At 41.3% G+C, this 22378-nt stretch overlaps 1 protein-coding gene across 2 annotated transcripts in view; it reads right to left on the bottom strand.

Annotated features, from left to right (window-relative positions):
* Nucleotides 1-22378, bottom strand: part of slx4ip (SLX4 interacting protein) — a 139609-nt gene that overhangs the window by 21546 nt on the left and 95685 nt on the right. The window contains exons 5-6 of one of the 2 annotated variants that reach the window (XM_034185696.1): nucleotides 14398-14475; nucleotides 6925-7013 (exon numbers count right to left, since the gene is read on the bottom strand). In XM_034185696.1, coding sequence (XP_034041587.1) covers nucleotides 6925-7013; nucleotides 14398-14475 — 167 coding nt within the window. The remainder of the gene's footprint in view (nucleotides 1-6924; nucleotides 7014-14397; nucleotides 14476-22378) is intronic. The other variant, XM_034185697.1, reaches the window with a different exon arrangement.

Below are 22378 nucleotides of genomic sequence, written 5' to 3'. Positions count from 1 at the left end.
CTTCGGTGCAACTTATACTATGAAAAATACAGTAAATTGGTTTGTGAGTCCATGTTGTAAAGTGGAGCCATTTCAGAACAAGAGTCATCAGGAGATGACATATTCCAACCACAAACCCGTAACTGACTGGTGTCGGGAGATCACGCAAGTACACACTTATGCTAAATATGAAAGAAACTGGTCAGCTCGTTCTTGAGATATCATGCTAACAACGGTGGCAATGACAATATCTTGAATATGTCGCTGTGACCTCAAAATTGACCCCAAGGTCACCATAATCAACTAATCATCCATACACCCTTATGTTGAATATGAATGAAATTGGTCAAGTGGTTCCCGAGATATCATGTTAACAAGCGAAAACAGACAGACAGATGGACATGCTGATTGCTATACACTCCTTCCCCCCCAACCGTATTTCATACCAGGGGGTTAAAGAAAAGGAGACATTTGTCATGAATGGGTAAAATGACAACTGTTCCGTTTGCAAAAAGTACTGCAAAATAACAAGCTATAACTGTTCTAAATCAAGCATCATTAAAAAAGATGCATCATGTCTAGACAAAATGTAACGTGTGCATTCTATTTGCAAAAAAACTAATTCCCATTACCTGATTGAGAATCCAGAGCCTTAACCACTACCGTACAGAATCAACTGGTCAAAACCAGAAATTTTGGCCTCAAGCAGGAACAAAAGAGGGAATGATGTCTGCCTGTCACGTGGTTGGTCACACAAGTGGGAAGTATGGTTAGTTCCCAGGCTAATGATTTGTTAAATGTATATGGTAGGTAGCCAAAGCAAAAAAATAAAAGAATAATGTCGCTCTCAGTATTGGCCTGGGGCCTCATGTACAAAGTGTGCGTACCCACAATAACATGGTGTAACTCCGTCTCCACACCAACGTTCACATGTATCAAAAGTGAAATGACTGTGGAAATGTGCGGTGTGTCACCCAGAAATCCTGACTGGTGGATGCACGCTGCTACAGCTATTGTTTCACTGCCAACACGTAGAGGTGATGCTGGGAACTGTTAATAATGTGAAAACAAGACGGAATCAGAGTGATGTGCATACCAGAGACACACTTATGAACAATTAACACACCCACGTGTTTGCAATTATACATAAAAGCATGTGCAAAATGATGTGTGACATGGCATTAACAATGGCTGTGTTAGCGTTGTTAGAGGACTTTGCAAATGGTGCAATCCAACATGAGTGTGTATTTAGGGAACAAGAGGATTAAGTTGCAAATAACGCGCTGGGATCAATGCGAACGCACACTTTGATACATCTGGATAGTTTTGTGCTTGCTCCAGTTTCTGGATGTTGGCGTACACCATGTTTTCTGTAGGAAATCCACGCAGGTCTTTGTACATGAGGCCCCCAGACACCAGATAACCACTGGTTCTTCATGGTCTCATTCTTGTAAGTGAAGCACAGTTCAGGATTTGACTAGTAACCCAAAAAATGCAAGACACATACGGCAAGTTTGAAAGGGGACGTTGGGGGAGAGAAAAGCCAAATATGATGTCATACATACGCAGGGCAACACCCCCCCCATTAAAGTGTTAATCTAATCAGTTGACATTTCCACTGTGGTCAAAGGTTTTTGTTCAACAAATCACCAAATTGAATCTCTACAACAGAAAACATAACATCATAAGTGATTCCAGGGAAATGTGGCATTTTATTGAGATGAGTGTTTTTATGCTGTCAAGAGTTGTGAGCCAAAAGACCCCCAATGAAACCTCTGAGTAAGTCTGACATGTAATTCCAAGGACACCTCCCCCCCCATTATTTTTGACAGTAACATTACTATGCCTTACACTAGCTATGATTCACTCTGTTAACTCTTCTCCATTTAGACTTTCACAATGACAATAAAATTACAAAAATAAAATAGGAAAAATGCCTTTCTGACAAAGGAGAACAGAGTGGAGGAGGTAAACTAATAATTGTTTTTGTCATGTGAAAAACTTCAGCCTTGCTGTCTGGTATCTTTCCCTAAGAAACCGCGCTCAAGGCTGGGCTAGTGAGTGCTCCACCACAAGACTCCCACCCTCCAATTCCTTCGGCTTGTACTGTATGAGCCTAGAGAACCACATCCTGAGGAGAAGAACGCAGTCGAGAGCAATGCCTCCTTGAACTGGAAAATTGGTTACACAATATGAATTTTTTTCACTGACGACTGTGTTGCTCCACTAAAAATATTACAATCACTGCTTTCATTGGAAGCCAAACTGCAGAGAGATTTCAAAGGGAAACAATAGCAAATAGAAAAACAGTGCGCCACTGATCATGGGATGTGTTGAGAGTGATGTCTGTCCTTGATGTGTGTGCCAAGGTGAGAGGCTCCACAGATTTCCCAGAGTACTCTGGAGAGTTGGGTTCAAGCACAGGCCAAAATATAAATGGATAAAAAGCAGATAACCATACACAGATTTTAAATAGGTAGCCTTATCAAGAATATTAAGAATATTAACGAAAGTGTCTCATTGAAAAGCATACTTTCTTGTAGGGCTCTCAAATTATTTTACTTGAAACTCAGGAAATAAAAGAATCCAATCCCCTGTCCTGAATTTCTGATGTCGGCTACTGATAAAAAATATTCCCAGACAAGGTAACAATGTCAAATTATAGTATTATGCCAATTTTTTAAAGGTGCTGTAATTTCAAAAGTGTTCACAACACTATCATTAATTTCATTTGCATTAACATATTTGGGTGGGACAGGTACTGTATGTAACTGTAGGTTAAATTTAGAAAAGCTAAGGGGTGCTTCACATTGGTATTTTGCTGATTAATACAGTGCATCACTTTTTCTACATTTTGTTATGTTACAGCCTTATTCAAAAATGGAAGAAATTAATTTTTTTCTACAAATTCTACACACAAAACCACATAATGACAATGTGAATTTTTTTTTTATTTTGCAAATTTGGTAGAATAGCCAGATGGAAGCCACTCCTTAGTAAAAGGCACATGGCAGCCATGTTGGAGTTTGCCAAAAGGCACCTGAAGGACTCTCAGACCATGAGAAACAAAATTCTCTGGTCTGATAAAACAAAGATTGAACTCTTTGGTGTGAATGCCAGGTGTCATGTTTGGAGGAAACCAGGCACCCTCCCTACAGTGAAGCATGGTGGTGGCAGCATCATGTTGTGGGGATGTTTTTCAGTGGCAAGAAATGGGAGACTAGTCAGGATTGAGGGAAAGATGAATGCAGCAATGTACAGAGACATCCTGGATGGAAAACCTGCTCCAGAGCGCTCTTGACCTCAGACTGGGGATGGTTCATCTTTTGGAAGCATACAGCCAAGATATCACAGGACTGACTATAGGACAACTCTGAGAATGTCCTTGAGTGGCCCAGCAAGACACTAGACCTTAATCTGATTGAACATCTCTGGAGAGATCTGAAAATGGCTGTGCACCAACACTCCCCATCTAACCTGATGGAGTTTGAAAGGTGCTGCAAAGAAGAATGGGCAAAACTGCCCAAAGATAGGTGAACCAAGCCTGTGGCATCATATTCAAGAAGACTTGTAAAAGGTGCATCAACAAAGTACTGAGCAAAGGGTGTGAATACTTATGTACAAGTGATTTCTTATTTATTTATTTTTTTTTAATAAATTTTCAAAAATAAAAAAACTGTTTTTCGTGTTGTCATTATGGGGTGCTGTGAGTACAACTGTGAGGGGGAAAAATGAATTTACTCAATTTTGGAATAAGGCTGTAACATAACAATATGTGGAAAAAGTGAAGCACTGTGAATACTTTCCGGATGGACTGTAGATGATGCTCAGTGAATTAAACTACAAAGAGGCAAGCAATGTAGAATCAAGTTTTAACCTTTGTTAAAATTCCTGGGAACTTAGCCTGGGAACCAGAAAAATCTGAGAGCTCAGGTTAAATTTGCATTGCTGATTGGTTTGGGGCCCTTTCCCGTAAAAAGTAATTTCCACCCAGTGGCTTTTCACCATAAACAGTGGGTGTGAGATAGTACACTTGACTCCCGGTATCATATGTATCACAATATGTCGGTGCCATCATTGATTTCTGCACTCTTTAGCTGGCACGCCTTTCAGTAAATAATTATCAGTGCTGAATTGAAGAAATATTTTGCAATCCGCCATTAAGTTTTCTTGACACTGTTTGAAACAGATGTGACGTCAGGTAACACCGAATAAAAGTATTACTACATGTCCACCTCATTTCAACCAGCAATTGAATATGCCGATTTTTAAACTTTTGAAATTGATTTTATGTCATAAAATTAAATATTGTGTTATTGTGATTATCAATTTTCCCCCACCCACAGTAAATATACATTTCATATTGAAAGAAAAACAAAACATACAAATGAGCTTTTGAAAAAGACAGCAAATTATTACATCCTACACTAATTAGATTTGTATAGCAGTAGGCTATCATTTTCTTGAATTCTATTGGACATATAAAATCTCCCATATGAATATTATTAAAAACTGTCAAGATCTACTGATAGAGAAAAGCTACTCAATATTTCAGTCACATAAAATATTATGTCCAATATACTGCTTAAAGTTTTAAGAGTGGAAACACTGGTTATCAATTTGATTATTTTATATATGATTAGATGCACTACGATATTTACATTGAGAAAATAAGTATTTGAACACCCTGCGATTTTGCAAGTTCTCCCTTTTAGAAATCATGGAGGGGTCTGAAATTTTCATCTACGTAGGTGCACGTCCACTGTGAGAGACATAGTCTAAAGAAAAAAATCCGGAAATCACAATGTATGATTTTTTAATAATTTATTTGTATGTTACTGCTGCAAAAAAGTATTTGAACACCTGTGAAAATCAATGTTAATATTTGGTACAGTAGCCTTTGTTTGCAATTACAGAGGTCAAACGTTTCCTGTAGTTTTCACCAGGTTTGCACACATTGCAGCAGGGATTTTGGCCCATTCCTCCACACAGATCTTCTCTAGATCAGCCAGGTTACTGGGCTGTTGCTGAGAAACATGGAGTTTGAGCTCCCTCCAAAGATTTTCTATTGGGTTTAGGTCTGGAGACTGGCTAGGCCACTCCAGAACCTTGATATGCTTCTTACGGAGCCACTCCTTGGTTATCCTGGCTGTGTGCTTCGGGTCATTGTCGTGTTGGAAGACCCATCCACGACCCATCTTCAATGCTCTAACTGAGGGAAGGAGGTTGTTCCCCAAAATCTCGCAATACATGGCCCCGGTCATCCTCTCCTTAATACAGTAGAGGCGATGTTTTTGAGGTAGTACTCAGCATTCTTCTTCCTCCAAACACAGCGAGTGGAATTAAGACCAAAAAGCTCTATTTTGGTCTCATCTGACCACATAACTTTCTCCCATGACTCCTCTGGATCATCCAAATGGTCATGGGGAAACTTAAGATGGGCCTGGACGTGTGCTGATTTAAACAGGAGAACCTCCCGTGCCATGCATGATTTTAACCCATGACGTCTTAGTGTATTACCCACAGTAACCTTGGAAACAGTGGTGCCAGCTCTCTTCAGGTCATTGACCAGCTCCTCCCATGCAGTTCTGGGCTGATTCCTCAACTTTCTTAGGATCATTGATACGCCACGAGGTGGGATCTTGCATGGAGCCCCAGTCCAAGGGAGATTGACAGTCATGTTTATCTTCTTCCATTTTCTAATAATTGCTCCAACAGTTGATCTTTTTTTACCAAGCCGCTTGGCAACTGCGCCGCAGCCCTTTCCAGCCTTGTGGAGGTCTACAATTTTGTCTCTGGTGTCTTTGGACAGCTCTTTGGTCTTAGCCATGTTAGTAGTTGGAGTCTTACTGACTGTGTGGGGTGGACAGGTGTCTTTATACAGCTAACGACCTCAAATAGGTGCTTCCAGTTTGGAATAATAAGTGGAGTGGAGGTGGACTTTTTAGAGGCAGACTAACAGGTCTTTGAGGGCCAGAATTTCTGCTGATTGACAGGTTTTGAAATACTTATTTGCAGCAGTAACATGCAAATAAATTATTAAAAAAATCATACATTGTGATTTCCGGATTTGGTTTTTTTGGATTGTCTCTCACAGTGGACATGCAGCTAAGATGAAAATTTCAGACCCCTCCATGATTTCTAAGTGGGAGAACTTGCAAAATTGCAGGGTGTTCAAATACTTATTTTACTCACTGTATATGTAATGCCACTTGAGAAAATTATCAATGAATGTAATTTTATTTTCTTCAACTATACTGTAAACTGCAAATTTTTAAAAAATGCTTTAGTCTGTTGCTTGCATCCCCGTTCATCTCTGTTATGTCTGTTGCGTTTGTGATCAGCTTCAGAATAATTTGGCTCAAACCTGTCAAGCTGATCCCCAAATACAACTGCAATGTTTGCGTCTGAAAGGTCCATTTCTTATGAGCTGTCAAACACTGAGACAATTGTATTCCCACTATTTTCATCAGAGCTGCTCGTGGGAGCCGACATTGTTTGCATGTACTAAGTCTCAAACCAGCATGGTGAGCATGCTGAGGTACCTCTCTGACTTCACAATAAGATGCTTTCAGCTGCTTTTCCGCTGGTGGGGCCGAAATAACGTGAAAGGATCACGCCTCAATCATTCAAGATTTTTTCCCAACAGAACAAAACACGTGCTATCAAAAAATATTAAAAAAAAAACCATGTCAGTTGCACTTTAACTGAGAATGAATAAAAATCATTGGTCAGTCCCAACCAGGTCTGGTGCGTGGTTCTGAAAGAGGCTCAGCAGGTTCAGGGGCCACTCTATGTAAAAATAATCAACATAAACTCTGCAGAATAAGTACAATTTGGTAACACTTCACTATAATAACAAACAGACCTAACAAACAGACCCATGCAGGATTTTGTGCCAGACAACTCTGCAAGAGGAAACAGAGGAGCATAAACAGCACTCACTGTGGCCAGGCTCGGGTTTCCATGGTGCGCTGAGGCATCCTCAGGACATCTTACGCACACAACATAGCGTTCAGGAAAGACACGCAACTCTGAAGACAGGCACAGAAACAACACAGATGAAGTTAATAAATTGGGCCATGTCTAATTGCTAGTAAAGTCAGACAGAAAAAAAATTTGTGGTCAGAGTTTCTAAGAAACTGTGCACACTCCAAGTATTTAATGCCCTTAAACATTTAGATTACTCTTAATGTGAGTAATCTAAATGTTTTTATCAGATAAAAGCATATAAAAAAAGATAAATTTGGTACTCGTTCTGGTAATCCCATCCTTATATTTTTGCTATGTCAGCGCTGGATGTGTGGAGTCATTAGTCTCTTCAACATTGCGTTGAGGTCTGGGACAATACCTAAGGAGTGGCAAACTGGGGTGGTGGTCCCCATATTTAAAAAGGGGGACCAGAGCATGTGTGCCAACTACAGAGGCATCACACTACTCAGCCTCCCTGGTAAAGTCTACTCCAGGGTGCTGGAAAGGAGGGTTCGGCCGATAGTTGAGCCTCTGATTGAAAAGGAAGAATGCGGATTCCATCCTGGTCGTGGAATAACCGACCAGCTCTTTACTCTCACAAGAATCCTGGAGGGGGCCTGGGAGTATGCCCATCCAGTCTACATGTGTTTTGTGGACTTGAAGAAGGCGTATGATCAGGTACCCCAGGAGATCCTGTGGGAGGTGCTGCGGGAGTATGGAAGTGATGGGGTCCCTTCTCAGGGCCATCCGATCTCTGTACTCACAAAGCGAGAGCTGTGTTCGGGTGCTTGGGAGTAAGAAGGACTCTTTTCCGGTGGGGGTTGGGCTCCGCCAGGACTGTGCCTTGTCACCAGTCCTGTTTGTGATATTCATGGAGAGGATATTGAGGCGTAGACAGGGGGAGGAAGGTTTCCAGGTTGGTGGGCTCAGGGTCTCGTCACTGCTTTTTGCAGATGATGTGGTCCTGTTGGCTTCATCAGCTGGTGACTTTCAACACTCACTGGATCGGTTCACAGCCGACCCATGGTTCTCAGCAGGAAACCGATGGATTGCCCACTATAGGTAGGAAACTTGCTCTTGCCCCAAGTGAAGGAGTTCAAGTACCTCGGGGTCTTGTTCACAAGTGAGGGGACAATGGAGCATGAGATTGGCTGGAGAATCGGCACAGCAGGGGCAGTGCTGCATTCGCTCTACCGTACTCTTGTGATGAAAAGGGAGCTGAGCCAAAAGGCGAAGCTCTCGATCTATTGGTCAATCTTCATTCCTACTCTCACCTATGGTCATGAGGGTTGGTTCATGACCGAAAGAACTAGACTGTGGGTACAAGTGGCCGAAATGGACTTCCTTAGGAGGGTGGCTGGTGTCTCCTTTAGAGATAGGGTGAGAAGTTTGGTCATCCGTGGGGAGCTCGGGGTAGAGCCACTGCTCCTTCACATTGAAAGGAGCCAGCTGAGGTGGGTCGGGCATCTGGTAAGGATGCCTCCTGGGCTCCTTCCTAGGGAGGTGTTCCAGGCACGTCCACGTAGGAGGAGACCCCGGGGAAGACCCAGGACTAGGTGGAGAGATTATATCTCTACACTCGTCTGGGAATGCCTCAGAATCCACCAGTCAGAGGTGGTCAATGTGGCACAGGAGAGGGAAGTCTGGGGTCTCCTGCTAGAGCTGTTGCCCCCGTGACCCAATCTCAGATAAGCGGTTGAAGATGAGTGAGTGAGTGAGTGAGTGAGTGAGTGAGTGAGTGTTTTTTATTTTTAATAAATCTGCAAAAATTTCCACAAAAAAGAGACATTTTACATGCTGTTATTATGGGGTGTTGTGAGTAGGATTTTGAGGGAAAAAAATGAATTTACTGCATTTTGGAATAACGCTGCAACATAACAACATGTGGAAAAAGTGAAGCCCCATGAATACGTTCAGATGCACTGTATGTTCATTGTATGTTCATTTAACTTTTCTGCATAACTATAGTGAGATATGAAGCAACATCTTTTATTTTTAAGCGATGTCTAAACTACAGCATAACTGGGTCTGTTTGGGGTTTTAGATTTAAAATCAGGCCAGTTAGGGTTACGAAATCCAAATACGAAAAAGATTAAGGGTCATGGAGTTGGTATTCTTATCACACAAATGTAGATTGTGACGTAATTTGGTATAGCGCAAAGGCAAAGAAAGGTGAAAATGTACAAAAGGAAATACAAATACAACACACATTAAGCAGTATAACTAAAGTATCAAAAAGCTGGGTTACACATCAACATCACCAGTGGTGGGCACAGTTCTGCTAATCCGCTAACCGCTAATTATCGAAGATAATGTTTTCATTAACGGATTAGCTTTTCAGATAACTTTGAAAACCATCATCGGACTAATTATCTTCCGATAAGTTTTGGGCCGATAATGTTTTAGACCGCTAACGTATTTTTGCAGATGTGGTAAACAAAGCTGAATAGTTACAAACATCTATTAAATCTAAAATCAGTTAAGCACCTACCTGTTAAATGGTTAAAATGGTTAAATGGTTAAATAGTAGATGCAGTTCTATCTTCTGTAAACAGAGTAGAGCTGGTTCTAGAAGAAACCGCTCTATCCTTTGCAGGCAAAGGAGAACTGTTCAAAAAAAAGAAAAAAAGGCTCATTTCTTTCTGTTACACTGGCAATATCACCCAAGTCATCCAGAGGCATACAGTTTTAACTTGTGGTTAAAATTTTTACTAAACTAATTTCAGACAAGTTATTTAAATTAACATCACATCTGAAGTTTTATAAAGTGAAAATATCATATATATGTTTTAGTTTTAAAATAATGCACTAATTTTGAAGGTTTTAGTGTGGACATGCTGTGCCCAGGTGCACTACGGGTACCTCAGTACGTTCACTACAGAAGAAATGCATTTGAGACGCTCTGATCAGGCTCCACACGGACAACAGCATTAAAGTCTTTGTATATTGTGCCTAAAACTCTTGTGACTATATTCTCTGGGTTTATAGACATTGCTACTGTGTTTGTTTTATGTAAAAATGCCAGAAGAAACTCAGGTTGCTCCTCCATTCTTTTCAATTGGAATCACTGCAATCGATTCCTGTTTGGTATTTAGAGTCCTGCTTGTGTCATCTTTGTTCCAGAGTAATATATATGTCTGAAATTCAGTTTGTGTTTATTAAATTCCATGCATCTTAAACGTAGCAGACACAAATTATCTGAAATTTTGTTTTGGCAAGTTTTCACGGTCTCTACTGCCATCTACTGGCCAGTAGTGTTCATGGCAGTATTCGCCCTAGTACAGAGCATCCAGTAGTTGGCAGTGTTCTATTTATTTTGACGGTTATATCAGACGGTTATCTAATTACAACTTGGCTTTTTTTAAATGCCTTTTTTTTACAAATAAAAAATTGGCATATTTTGCAAAAGTGTTTATCTGTAAACACTAACACAAGACACACGTCACATTAATGTGTTGGTTTACACAGAATGAATGAATCAACCAATCAGTGTTAGCGGAGGCACATTTTACCCATAATCCTTTTCCATCTGTCTGTGTTTGTTACAAAACTTCAGAATTAGTGCATTATTCAACATTAAAAGATATATGTTATATTTTAACTTTGTACAAATGACAGAATTGACATTAATGGAGTTATTCTATCAGTACTAATTTTATTTATAAACCAAACCATAAGTCAGCACTACTTTATTTTCCAAGACCTCCACCTCACGGCAACGCTGTTATTGAGTAGAGAGTTGAGCTTCGCTGCTTCTCTCAACTATTTAGCTGCAGGGCACTCAAAGACAGAAGTGCTTACTCATTGTTTGGGTCTGTAGTCACCTCTGATGCTATCAGAAGCGACTGTGGTGTTAAAACTCAAAATCACCTTGTTAGTAGTTGCAAGTGTACCGGAGACAATACTGGAAGTTATCAGTTATCTGTAGCTTCCAATAAATTTTGGGGTGGTTTATGTGGTTTAGCTTTATAAAAGATAACTTTTCAGTTAGCTGATTATCTGTTATCGAAGCAAATTTTTTGGGTAGCTGTGCCCACCACTGAACATCACACACTACAACTTATGCACGCATTTATTGTATTTTCCAGAGTATAAGTTGTGTAATTTTGTTGTTGTTGTTTTAGCTTGTGTGGGAGGTCCAGTGACTTATATACTGAAAAATGACATTTAATATCAATAATAATAATAATAAGCTTTTATATGACTTTCCCAGGAATCAAAGCACTAAATAAAATAAACTCTAATAGTAAAAGAATAAATGTCAATAATAAAAAGTATACCAAAACAATGCACAAAAATCCCAAATTAAAGATCTGATAATATAGAAAAAATGTGTGACTTACTTCAGTGCAACTTGTACTCTGGTGCAACATATATACTGTGGTTTCTCCTCTTCAAGAGGCATTTTTAACAGGTACAACTTATACTCCAGAAAATATGGTAAATAAAATTCATAAGCAGAAAGCACTAAAATATAACATGATGCGTATCGTATCGCGCGTTGAGTAGCAATATAAGATATGATAAGAGCGACTTTATTTATCCTGAAATTAATTTACCAGCGTACCGAAACAGTAAACAGTGAACAATTTTTTTTACAATAACAACAACAAATTTATATGAAATGATTTCAAGACATTGGCACAAGATGTTCGATAATACTGCATATACTGTAACTCTGAGTAACTGAATAACTCTGAATAACTCTGTTCATTATGCATTCATCCTGCAGAGGCAAGAGGAATCTGATTGCCACAGGTAAGAAAGACCTCTTGTGGCGTTCTGTGGTGCACCTCGGTGGTCTCAGTCTATGGCTGAAGGTGCTCTGACAGGACATCAGTGTGGCATGCACGGGGTGGGAGGTGCTGTCCAGGATGGTGAGCAATTTCATCAACATCCTCCTCTTTGACACCTTCACCACAGACTCCAGCTCAACTGCCAGGACAGAGCCAGCTCTCCTGATGAGCTTGTTGAGCCTGTTTGTGTCAGCTGCCTTCAGCCTGCTGCCTCAGCACACTATAGCATAGAAGATGACACTGGAGACCACAGAGTGATAAAACATCTGCAACATATTTCTGCAGACATTGAAAGATTTGCACCTCCTGAGCATTTGCACCTCCTGAGGAAGCACAGTCAGCTCTGACCTTTCTTATACACAGCATCTGTGTTTACAGTCCAGTCCAGTCCAGTTTGTTGTCTATGTGGACACCCAGGTACTTGTAGTTGTCCACAATGTCCACCTCAGTTCCATTAATGGTAACTGGGTTTGGACGGGTCTTCAGTTTTCTGAAGTCCACTACCAGCCGTTGAGCTGCAGGTGGTTGAGTTCACACCACTCCACAAACCTGTCTACCACAATGCAACCCACAATGGCAGAGTCGTACGAAAACGTCTGCAGGTGGCAGGACTGTGACCACAACCTGAAATCTGAAGTGTAGAGTGTGAACAGGAAGAGAGTCAGGACCATCCCCTGTGCTGGTGATGATGGTGTCGGATGTAATGTCCCGAAGCCTCACATGCTGTGGGCGTCCTGTGAGAACATGCACGCTGGAGAAGTCAAAGAACATGACTCTCACAGTGCTGCCTGCCTCCTCCAGATATGAGTAAACTCCGTGCAGCATGAAGATGATGGTATCCTCCACTCCCCTGTTGGACTGGTACGCAAACTTCAGGGGTCCAGCGATGATTCGACGACTGTGAGGAGGTGCCTCAGGATGAGCCTCGCAAGTGACGTCATAACATGTGATGTTAGGGCAACAGATTTGCAGTCATTAAGTGTGATGGGATTCTTCTTCTTGGGCACATGGACCAGGCATGAGGTTTTCCACCGCTCAGGAACAACCATCTGGCTCAGGCTCAAGTTGAAGATGTGCTGGAAAATCCCACACAGCTGGATAGCACATCCCTTCAGCACTCTGGGACTGAGGCCGTCAGAACCCGCAGCCTTTCCTGGACACAGGCGACAAATTATTTTCTCACATCATCAGCAGCGATGGTGATGGGAGGCGTCGAGGAGAATGAGGGAGTAGTGGAGGGAGGGTAGTGGGGTCAGGTTGGTGGGAGGAGGGGGGTGATACTAACTAGGGTGTGAGGTGAGTGCACAGGGGAGGGGGAGCAATGAGAGAAGCTGGGGGCCGAGTGGGCAGAGTCCATGGTGTCAAACCTGTTGAAGAACAGGTTTAGCTCATTGGCCTCATGTAGGTCTCCTTCTTAGCAGGGCCCTAGTCTGTGCTGTAAAATGTATGTTCATATTTTAGCTCATAAAATGTGAATCTCACAAACTTGATATTTAGAGCTAGAAAGAAATAAAGAAAGAACAAACATATTTCCCCACACAGAATGTCAGAATTATAATAACTCAGAACAAACAAAAATATCACATTAATCATTTAGGAAGTACAGCCGTTTGTATACACAGAACCTCCATTTTCGAGCTCATATGTAAATGAGCTATGTAAATTATTAGCTCAATTCAAATACTCAGTTTTCATGTAGTTTTCTTTTGACAAGTCCATGAACATTTACATTTACATGAACATTTCCAAGTCACTGAATACGTCTTGGACTTCACTTACATCAATTATTAAGAAACACAAACAGTGTGGAACTGCATGGTAAATCTGTCTAGAGTAAGCAGTTCCCAAAAATGGAGTGTCCATACATAAAGGAGACTAGTGAAGGAAGCCATCAAGCCACCCAAGAGCACTCTGAAGATGTTATAGGTTTCTATGGCTGTGACTGAATAAACTGGGGATAGTGCAACTTTTGGCATGGTGCACTGGAGCACAGAAAGATTTTAGTACAAGAAAACAGATCAAATCTTGGCTCGAGTCTCCCATGTGCATTCTGGCAAACTGTATCAAAAATTTCTTTGTCTGTTTGTACAAGTTATTCAGTGTTCTGAAAGAGTTTGCTTTTTCAGAAAGCATCAAATAAAACATGTATGCCAAAATCTGTAATGCATTCAATCGCTCCTCTTGTTGAATATCTAATTTCAAATGTTAAACTATGACTATGTACACAAAACCCTAATTTGATTAGTAAAAAAGAAATGGTTAGAGACGCTGTGTGGGAAAGCTTTTCTGCCTTCACATCAACAAGTGTCAGGAGAACATATTATATCTTCACTAACAGGAAGAGGGCCACACTAGTCTCATGGAAAGGTGGTCAAGGGTCACAGGCACTAGATGGGCCATGGGAGGAGATTCTCAGTGCCTTCCACTCAAAACTCTCCAGTCCTTCTCTTCTACTCTCAGTGAACTGAAAAGGGAACTAAATAATGGCTGGCTGTCCTCTGTAACACCCCAGAGCAGGTAGGGACAGGACATAAAAGCAAGCGAAGAGGAGAAACATCAACATACAGACCACAAGAGATGATTTTTTTTTAGAATTTAGCTGGTTAGGACCCATTGAGGTCAATGTACTGATCACATGTAGGATACGTACCCCGATAATGCTGTTTCGCAACACATCTGAGAGTGGTGTGCCGCTTCAGAAAGTTGGCCACTAGGTTGAATTTTTTTCCTGTAGAAAACAAATTTTTTGAAAAAAATTAAAAGTTGAAGGAGGAAATGTATTTATTTTTATTCTTTCCACTTTTCAAGGGTCTTGAGATTTTTGGAGACTAAAGCCTTGAGTATGTTTTGTGACACATTCTCCAAGGGCAGCAGAGTGGCTCAGTGATTAGCACGACTGACTCACAGCGAGAAAGTCAAAGGTTTGCTTCTGACCTCGTCCTTTCTGTGTGGAGTTTGTGCATGTTCTCCCCTATGTTTGTATTGGATCTCTCTGGTTGCTGAAACTTCCTTCCACTTTTAAAGACATGCAGTTTAGGTGAATTGGACACCTCAAATTGGCTGTTGGAATGTGCACGTGTTTGTCTGTCTAACTTTATTCAAACTACCAGCTCAAATTGGACTTAAAGCATATCAGACCTCAATGGCTGACTGTCCACAGTATAGATAGCAAGTGACAAGATCAAATTTCTGTGTCTGTACTCTAATCTTCATCTCCCACTTCCCTCGCCTACTGTCTCAAGCAAGTTCCATTTCTTAAAAATGCACCTATGTCAAATATGTGGGCATATTTTAACATAGAAGTCAGCGCACTTTAATGCAACATAGGGTGCCTTGAATGTAGGGCTGCGCGATATTGGAAAAAACTGACACTGTGATTGTTTTGCCCATGAATGTGTTTGCACGTGAATGTGTTTGTTTGTCTGTATGTGGCCCTGTGATAGAGTGGCATCCTGTCCAAGGTGTACCCCACCTCATGCCCTACTACCTGACTGCTGGGACAGGCTCCACCCCCCGTGACTCTTAATTGGAGCAAGGAGTTAGATAATGGATGGATGGTCATTTGTTTCCAAAAATATCTCCGTGCACACAAATCCACTGAAAACACCTTAAATGCTGTAGTACATACAGTATGCCAGGCCTGTATGTGGCGCTGTAATGCTTCCACAAAAAAACGACGGGAAAAAGACGGGACCACGCGCATAACCTGTGTAAGGAGCTAATCAATGGAGCAAAGTCTTTTAATCTGATCCAATTCATCCTGTCTGTACAGATTCATCAACACAGCCCGCTGAAAACGTATCAACAGAAGAGGCCCTTGTTTAGAAAGACGTCATTGGAAACACTTTAATCCCTTATCGTGGAAATTGCTTGTGAAAAAGTAGCACTTTAAAAGAAGTCCCTCTGTGTTAAAAATAAATCCCATTAATGATCCACCAAGACAAAAAAGTAGTGCAGCAAAACTCGCCTAATCCGTCATTGTATAAACCGGATACTCACACTCATCCGGACAAAAACAAAAGTCCCACTGCTTTTGTATGGTTTCCATGTAGTAAACACCATATATACTGGATTTTGTATAATGGATTTTTGCTCACATCAGTCAAAACGTCCTCCCCATTGCAATGTATTTCCATTAAAAACCCCTCGCATGTACCGGACATGGCAGTCTGGGATTGCCCAGTCTCAACAGAGGTACAAAATCAAGTGCAGCACTGATACTCGCCGATTCAAGGAGTCTGTACCGTATTTACTTGATTAAAAGCCCAGGCGCTTATCTTTTAAAAACCCTGCTCAGACTTGCCGCCTAAATGAGGCAGGCCATAAGTAATTAAAGGCCAGTGATTATTAACAAAATTCTGCAGGTTGCCTGCACTGTAATATGGTGTTAAGTTTCACACATATCCGTGGGTGTGGCGAACCAAAGACAACCGCTTTAGATCAGAGCCCTCCGCGTGGCTGCGAACCCTCTCCGTAGCGCGGTCAAAACAATAGAGACCGCAAGGGCTGTGAATTATGCTTTCACTCCTTTCTCTCCCGTCATATTTTAATAGTTTTTGCAGTGCGCCCACTGATTACATTTCGATCATGGATCAAATACATTTGGCAAAAAAGTCTGCAAATATGGCCAACTTTACAACACAGAGACTAAAAACTACAAAGACGCTCAAATGACCTGCAATTCATGGAGGAAAACTGCACATACTGTAACATTGGTTTGGAGTTTGAGATTTATGCTTCAGCTGTAGAAGCATAAATCAGGCTTTACGATTTTAAGGTACCACTCTGCGGACTTTGAAAAAAGAGTGACTCGACCAAATGTAATGTTTTTAATGCACATAATGCCTGGTGCTTATTTAAATCAAATAAAATCAAATCAGTTTTATTTATATAGCACCAAATCACAACAGTCGCCCCAAGGTGCTTTTGTAAGGCAAAAGCCATACAATAATTACAGAAAAACCCCAACGGTCAAAACGACCCCCTATGAGCAAGCACTTGGCAACAGTGGGAAGGAAAACTCCCTTTTAACAGGAAGAAACCTCCAGCAGAACCAGGCTCAGGGAGGGGCAGTCTTCTGCTGGGACTGGTTGGGGCTGAGGGGAGAGAATCAGGAAAAAGACATGCTGTGGAAGAGAGCAGAGATCAATCACCAATGATTAAAAGCAGAGTGGTGCATACAGAGCAAAAAGAGGTGAATAAAAAGAAACACTGGGTGCATCATGGGAAACCCCCTAGCAGTCTAAGTCTATAGCAGGATAACTAAGGGATGGTTCAGGGTCACCTGATCCAGCCCTAACTATAAGCTTTTTCAAAAAGGAAAGTTTTAAGCTTAATCTTAAAAGTAGAGAGGGTGTCTGTCTCCCTAATCCGAATTGGGAGCTGGTTCCACAGAGAGGAGCCTGAAAGCAGAAGGCTCTCCCTCCCATTCTACTCTTACAAACCCTAGGAACTACAAGTAAGCCTGCAGTCTGACAGCGAAGCGCTCTATTGGGGTGATATGGTACTATGAGGTCCCTAAGATAAGATGGGACCTGACTATTCAAAACCTTACAAGTAAGAAGAAGAATTTTAAATTCTATTCTGGAATTAACAGGGAGCCAATGAAGAGAAGCCAATATGGGTGAAATATGCTCTCTCCTTCTAGTCCCTGTCAGCACTCTAGCTGCAGCATTTTGAATTAACTGAAGGCTTTTCAGGGAACTTTTAGGACAACCTGATAATAATGAATTACAATAGTCCAGCCTAGAATAAATAAATGCATGAATTAGCTTTTCAGCATCACTCTGAGACAAGACCTTTCTAATTTTAGAGATATTGCGCAAATGCAAAAAAGCAGTCCTACATATTCGCTTAATATGTGCACTGAAGGACATATGCTGATCAAAAATGACTCCAAGATTTCTCACAGTATTACTGGAGGTCAGGGTAATGCCATCCAGAGTAAGGATCTGGTTAGAAACCATGTTTCTAAGATTTTTGGGGCCAAGTACAATAACTTCAGTTTTATCTAAATTTAAAAGCAGGAAATTAGAGGTCATCCATGTGTTTATGTCTGAAAGACAGTCCTGCAGTTTAACTAATTGGTGCGTGTCCTCTGGCTTCATGGATAGATAAAGCTGGGTATCATCTGTGTAATAATGAAAATTTAAGCAATGCTTTCTAATAATACTGCCTAAGGGAAGCATGTATAAAGTGAATAAAATCGGTCCTAGCACAGAACCTTGTGGAACTCCATAATTAACCTTAGTCCGTGAAGAAGACTGCCCATTTACATGAACAAATTGTAATCTATTAGATAAATATGATTCAAACCACTGCAGCACAGTGCCTTTAATACCTGTGGCATGCTCTAATCTCTGTAATAAAATTTTATGGTCAACAGTATCAAAAGCTGCACTGAGGTCTAACAGGACAAGCACAGAGATGAATCCACTGTCTGAGGCCATAAGAAGATCATTTGTAACCTTCACTAATGCTGTTTCTGTACTATGATGAATTCTGAAACCTGACTGAAACTCTTCAAATAGACCATTCCACTGCAGATGATGAGTTAACTGTTTTACAACTACCCTTTCAAGAATTTTTGAGAGAAAAGGAAGGTTGGAGATTGGCCTATAATTACCTAAGATAGCTGGGTCAAGTGATGGCTTTTTAAGTAATGGTTTAATTACTGCCACCTTAAAAGCCTGTGGTACATAGCCAACTAATAAAGACAGATTGATCATATTTAAGATTGAAGCATTAATTAACGGTAGGGCTTCCTTGAGCAGCCTGGTAGGAATGGGATCTAACAGACATGTTGATGGTTTGGAGGAAGTGACTAATGAAAGTAACTCAGACAGAACAATCGGAGAGAAAGAGTCTAACCAAATACCAGCATTACTGAAAGCAGTCGAACATAAAGATATGTCTTTGGGATGGTTTTGAATAATTTTTTCTCTAATAGTTAAAATTTTATTTGCAAAGAAAGTCATGAAGTCATTACTAGTTAAAGTTAAAGGAATACTCGGCTCAATAGAGCTCTGACTCTTTGTCAGCCTGGCTACAGTGCTGAAACCTGGGGTTGTTCTTATTTTCTTCAATTAGTGATGACTAGTAAGATGTCCTAGCTTTACGGAGGGCTTTTTTTTATAGAGCAACAGACTCTTTTTCCAGGCTAAATGAAGATCTTCTAAATTAGTGAGACGCCATTTCCTCTCCAGCTTACGGGTTATCTGCTTTAAGCTGCGAGTTTGTGGGTTCTGATTTAAGGCTCTCTTTTTCAGAGGAGCTACAGCATCCAAAGTTGTGCTCAATGAGGATGTAAAGCTATTGACGAGATAATCTATCTCACTCACAGAGTTTAGGTAGCTATTCTGCACTGTGTTGGTATATGGCATTGAAGAACATAACAAAGAAGGAATCATATCCATAAACCTAGTTACAGCGCTTTCAGAAAGACTTCTACTATAATGAAACTTATTCCCCACTGCTGGGTAGTCCATTAAAGTAAATGTAAATGTTATTAAGAAATGATCAGACAAAAAGGGGTTTTCAGGGAATACTGTTAAGTCTTCAATTTCTATGCCATATGTCAGAACAAGATCTAAAGTGTGGCTAAGGTGGTGGGTGGGCTCATTTACATTTTGAGCGAAGCCAACTGAGTCTAATAATAGATTAAATGCAGTGTTGAGGCTGTCATTCTCAGCATCTATGTGGATGTTAAAATCACCCACTATAATTATCTTATCTGAGCTAAGCACTAAGTCAGACAAAAGGTCTGAAAAATCACAAAGAAACTCACAGTAACGACCAGGTGGACGATAGATAATAACAAATAAAACTGGTTTTTGAGACTTCCAATTTGGATGGACAAGACTAAGAGTCAAGCTTTCAAATGAATTAAAGCTCTGTCTGGGTCTTTGATTAATTAATAAGCTGGAGTGGAAGATTACTGCTACTCCTCCTCCTTGACCCGTGCTTCGAGCATTTTGACAGTTAGTGTGACTCGGGGGTGTTGACTCATTTAAACTAACATATTCATCCTGCTGTAACCAGGTTTCTGTAAGGCAGAATAAATCAATATGTTGATCAATTATTATATCATTTACTAACAGGGACTTAGAAGAGAGAGACCTAATGTTTAATAGACCACATTTAACTGTTTTAGTGTGTGGTGCAGTTGAAGGTGCTATATTATTTTTTCTTTTGGAATTTTTATGCTTAAATAGATTTTTACTGGTTATTGGTGGTCTGGGAGCAGGCACCGTCTCTACGGGGATGGGGTATTGGGGAGATGGCAGGGGGAGAGAAGCTGCAGAGAGGTGTGTAAGACTACAACTCTGCTTCCTGCTCCCAACCCTGGACAGTCACGATTTGGAGGGTTTAATAAAACTGGCCAGATTTCTAGAGATGAGAGCTGCTCCATCCAAAGTGGGATGGATGCCGTCTCTCCTAACAAGACCAGGTTTTCCCCAGAAACTTTGCCAATTATCTATGAAGCCCACCTCATTTTTTGGACACCACTCAGACAGCCAGCAATTCAAGGAGAACATGCGGCTAAACATGTCACTCCCGGTCCGATTGGGGAGAAGCCCAGAGAGAGAGAGAGTCCGACATTGTTTCTGCAAAGCTACACACTGATTCAATATTAATTTTAGTGACCTCCGATTGGCGTAACCGGGTGTCATTACTGCCGACGTGAATTACAATCTTACCAAATTTACGCTTAGCCTTAGCCAGCAGTTTCAAATTTCCTTCAATGTTGCCTCCTCTGGCCCCCGGAAGACATTTGACTATGGTTGCTGGTGTCGCTAACTTCACATTTCTCAAAACAGAGTCGCCAATAACCAGAGTTTGATCCTCGGAGGGTGTGTCGCCGAGTGGGGAAAAACGGTTAGAGATGTGAACGGGTTGGTGGTGTACAGGGGCTTCTGTTTAGAACTATGCTTCTTCCTCACAGTCCCCCAGCCGGCCTGCTTTCCCAGCTGCTCGGGATCTGCTGGGGGACAGCTAAGGGCGGATAAGCTACCTTATTTAAGGCAGGCGTTTATTTTTTCAGATGAAGTTTTGACCTGGCCATTGAATGAGGCAGGTCCCTATTCAAGGTCAAGCTTTTAATCAAGGAAATACGTAAACCTAATTGGTGCTGGGGATTCTCCATAGATCATTTGGCACCTCCTGACAGTAACTAATCCGTTACATACATATAACGGATTTTGTCCATTTTATAGATATAGTGGATTTTGTCAGTTTTATACATATAGTGGATTTTGATTTTAATGTACAAAATTTGCTTGGCCCACCTGAATCCAATATATGCAATTTTTACTGTATGTCAAATTACACTGTTAACAACAACATGTCATTAATTATGAGTGGCTGAGGCTACCAAGACAGGGCTATGAGACACAAATGCAGTGGTTTTCAATTTATTCACTCTGATCATCACATCCAGCACAAGAACAACCAGCACTGGCGCCCCTCAGGGGCATGTGCTCTCCCCACTGCTCTTCTCCCTCTATACAAACGACTTCACCTCAGGGAACCCCTCTGTTAAACTCCTGAAGTTTGCGGACGACACCACCATCACTGGACTCATCCAGGATGGTGATGAAGCAGCATACGGACAGGAGGTGGAACAGTTGGGCCTCTGGTGTGGTCAGAACAACCTGGAGCTGAACCCGCTCAAGACTGTAGAGATGATAGCAGACTTCAGGAGAAATCCACCATCACTCACCCCTCTCCATCCCCACTTCCTGGTTCCTGGGATCCACTATCTCCTAAGATCTGAAGTGGACCTCCCACATAGACTCCAACAGGAAAAAAGCACAGTAGAGGATGTACTTCCTCAAACAGCTCAGGAAGTTCAACCTGCCCCAGGATCTGCTCATTATCTTCTACACATCCATCATCCAGTCTGTTCTGTCCATCTCCATCTCTGTTTGGTTTCCCTCTGCCTCCAAACATGACAGGCACAGACTTCAACGAACTGTCGCAAGGCGATGCTCAAACGTCATATCGTGCAGCCAGACATGAGTGGGTTAGTAGTTATAAATAGCAGCTGCTTTTCTTGGTGAAAAAAATGTAATACTCCCTTATTCTTTAAATAGAAAACCAATGGTCATCTATTTCCCATTCTGGATTTCTACCCAGAGAGGAATGCAGATCTGTATCTCTGTTGTTTTCTCTGCCCATTCTGGGCCCATGAAATAACAGAATACAAGCATCTTTCATTGGACAACATTCATAGGTTTCAATGTTTTTAAAAGCTTTGATTTAGTCCATTAGACTCTTTAGCCTCATGCGTAGCTCCAACTGTTAACATTGCTTTCCCTGGTGGGTTGAGCCGGCCAATTCCCAGGACATGTTTGACAGGGATGTCTGGACACAGAGTTGGGAACCACTGAAACCGCATGGCTTGAGACATCAGCTGTTGCCCTAGCTTTATAATGTCCTGCACAGTGCAGAGTTGCTTTTGGACCCATGCCCCAGGTTCTCTCGTGCTAAGCTTATATTCATGTGTTTCTCTCTCACATGCAGTTTGCTGGTGCCTCCTCAGGGAATTACTCGCCCCTTTCTGTGGCAACTGCGGTGCAATACCAAAATCTGCAGCATATAGACTTTAATAGGTTTGATTTGTACTTTCC

This window comes from Thalassophryne amazonica, chromosome 13 (assembly GCF_902500255.1).
Source record: "Thalassophryne amazonica chromosome 13, fThaAma1.1, whole genome shotgun sequence".
Classification (NCBI taxonomy): domain Eukaryota; kingdom Metazoa; phylum Chordata; class Actinopteri; order Batrachoidiformes; family Batrachoididae; genus Thalassophryne; species Thalassophryne amazonica.
Note: the sequence above shows the minus strand (reverse complement) of the source record. Positions and strands in the feature narration are given on the sequence as shown.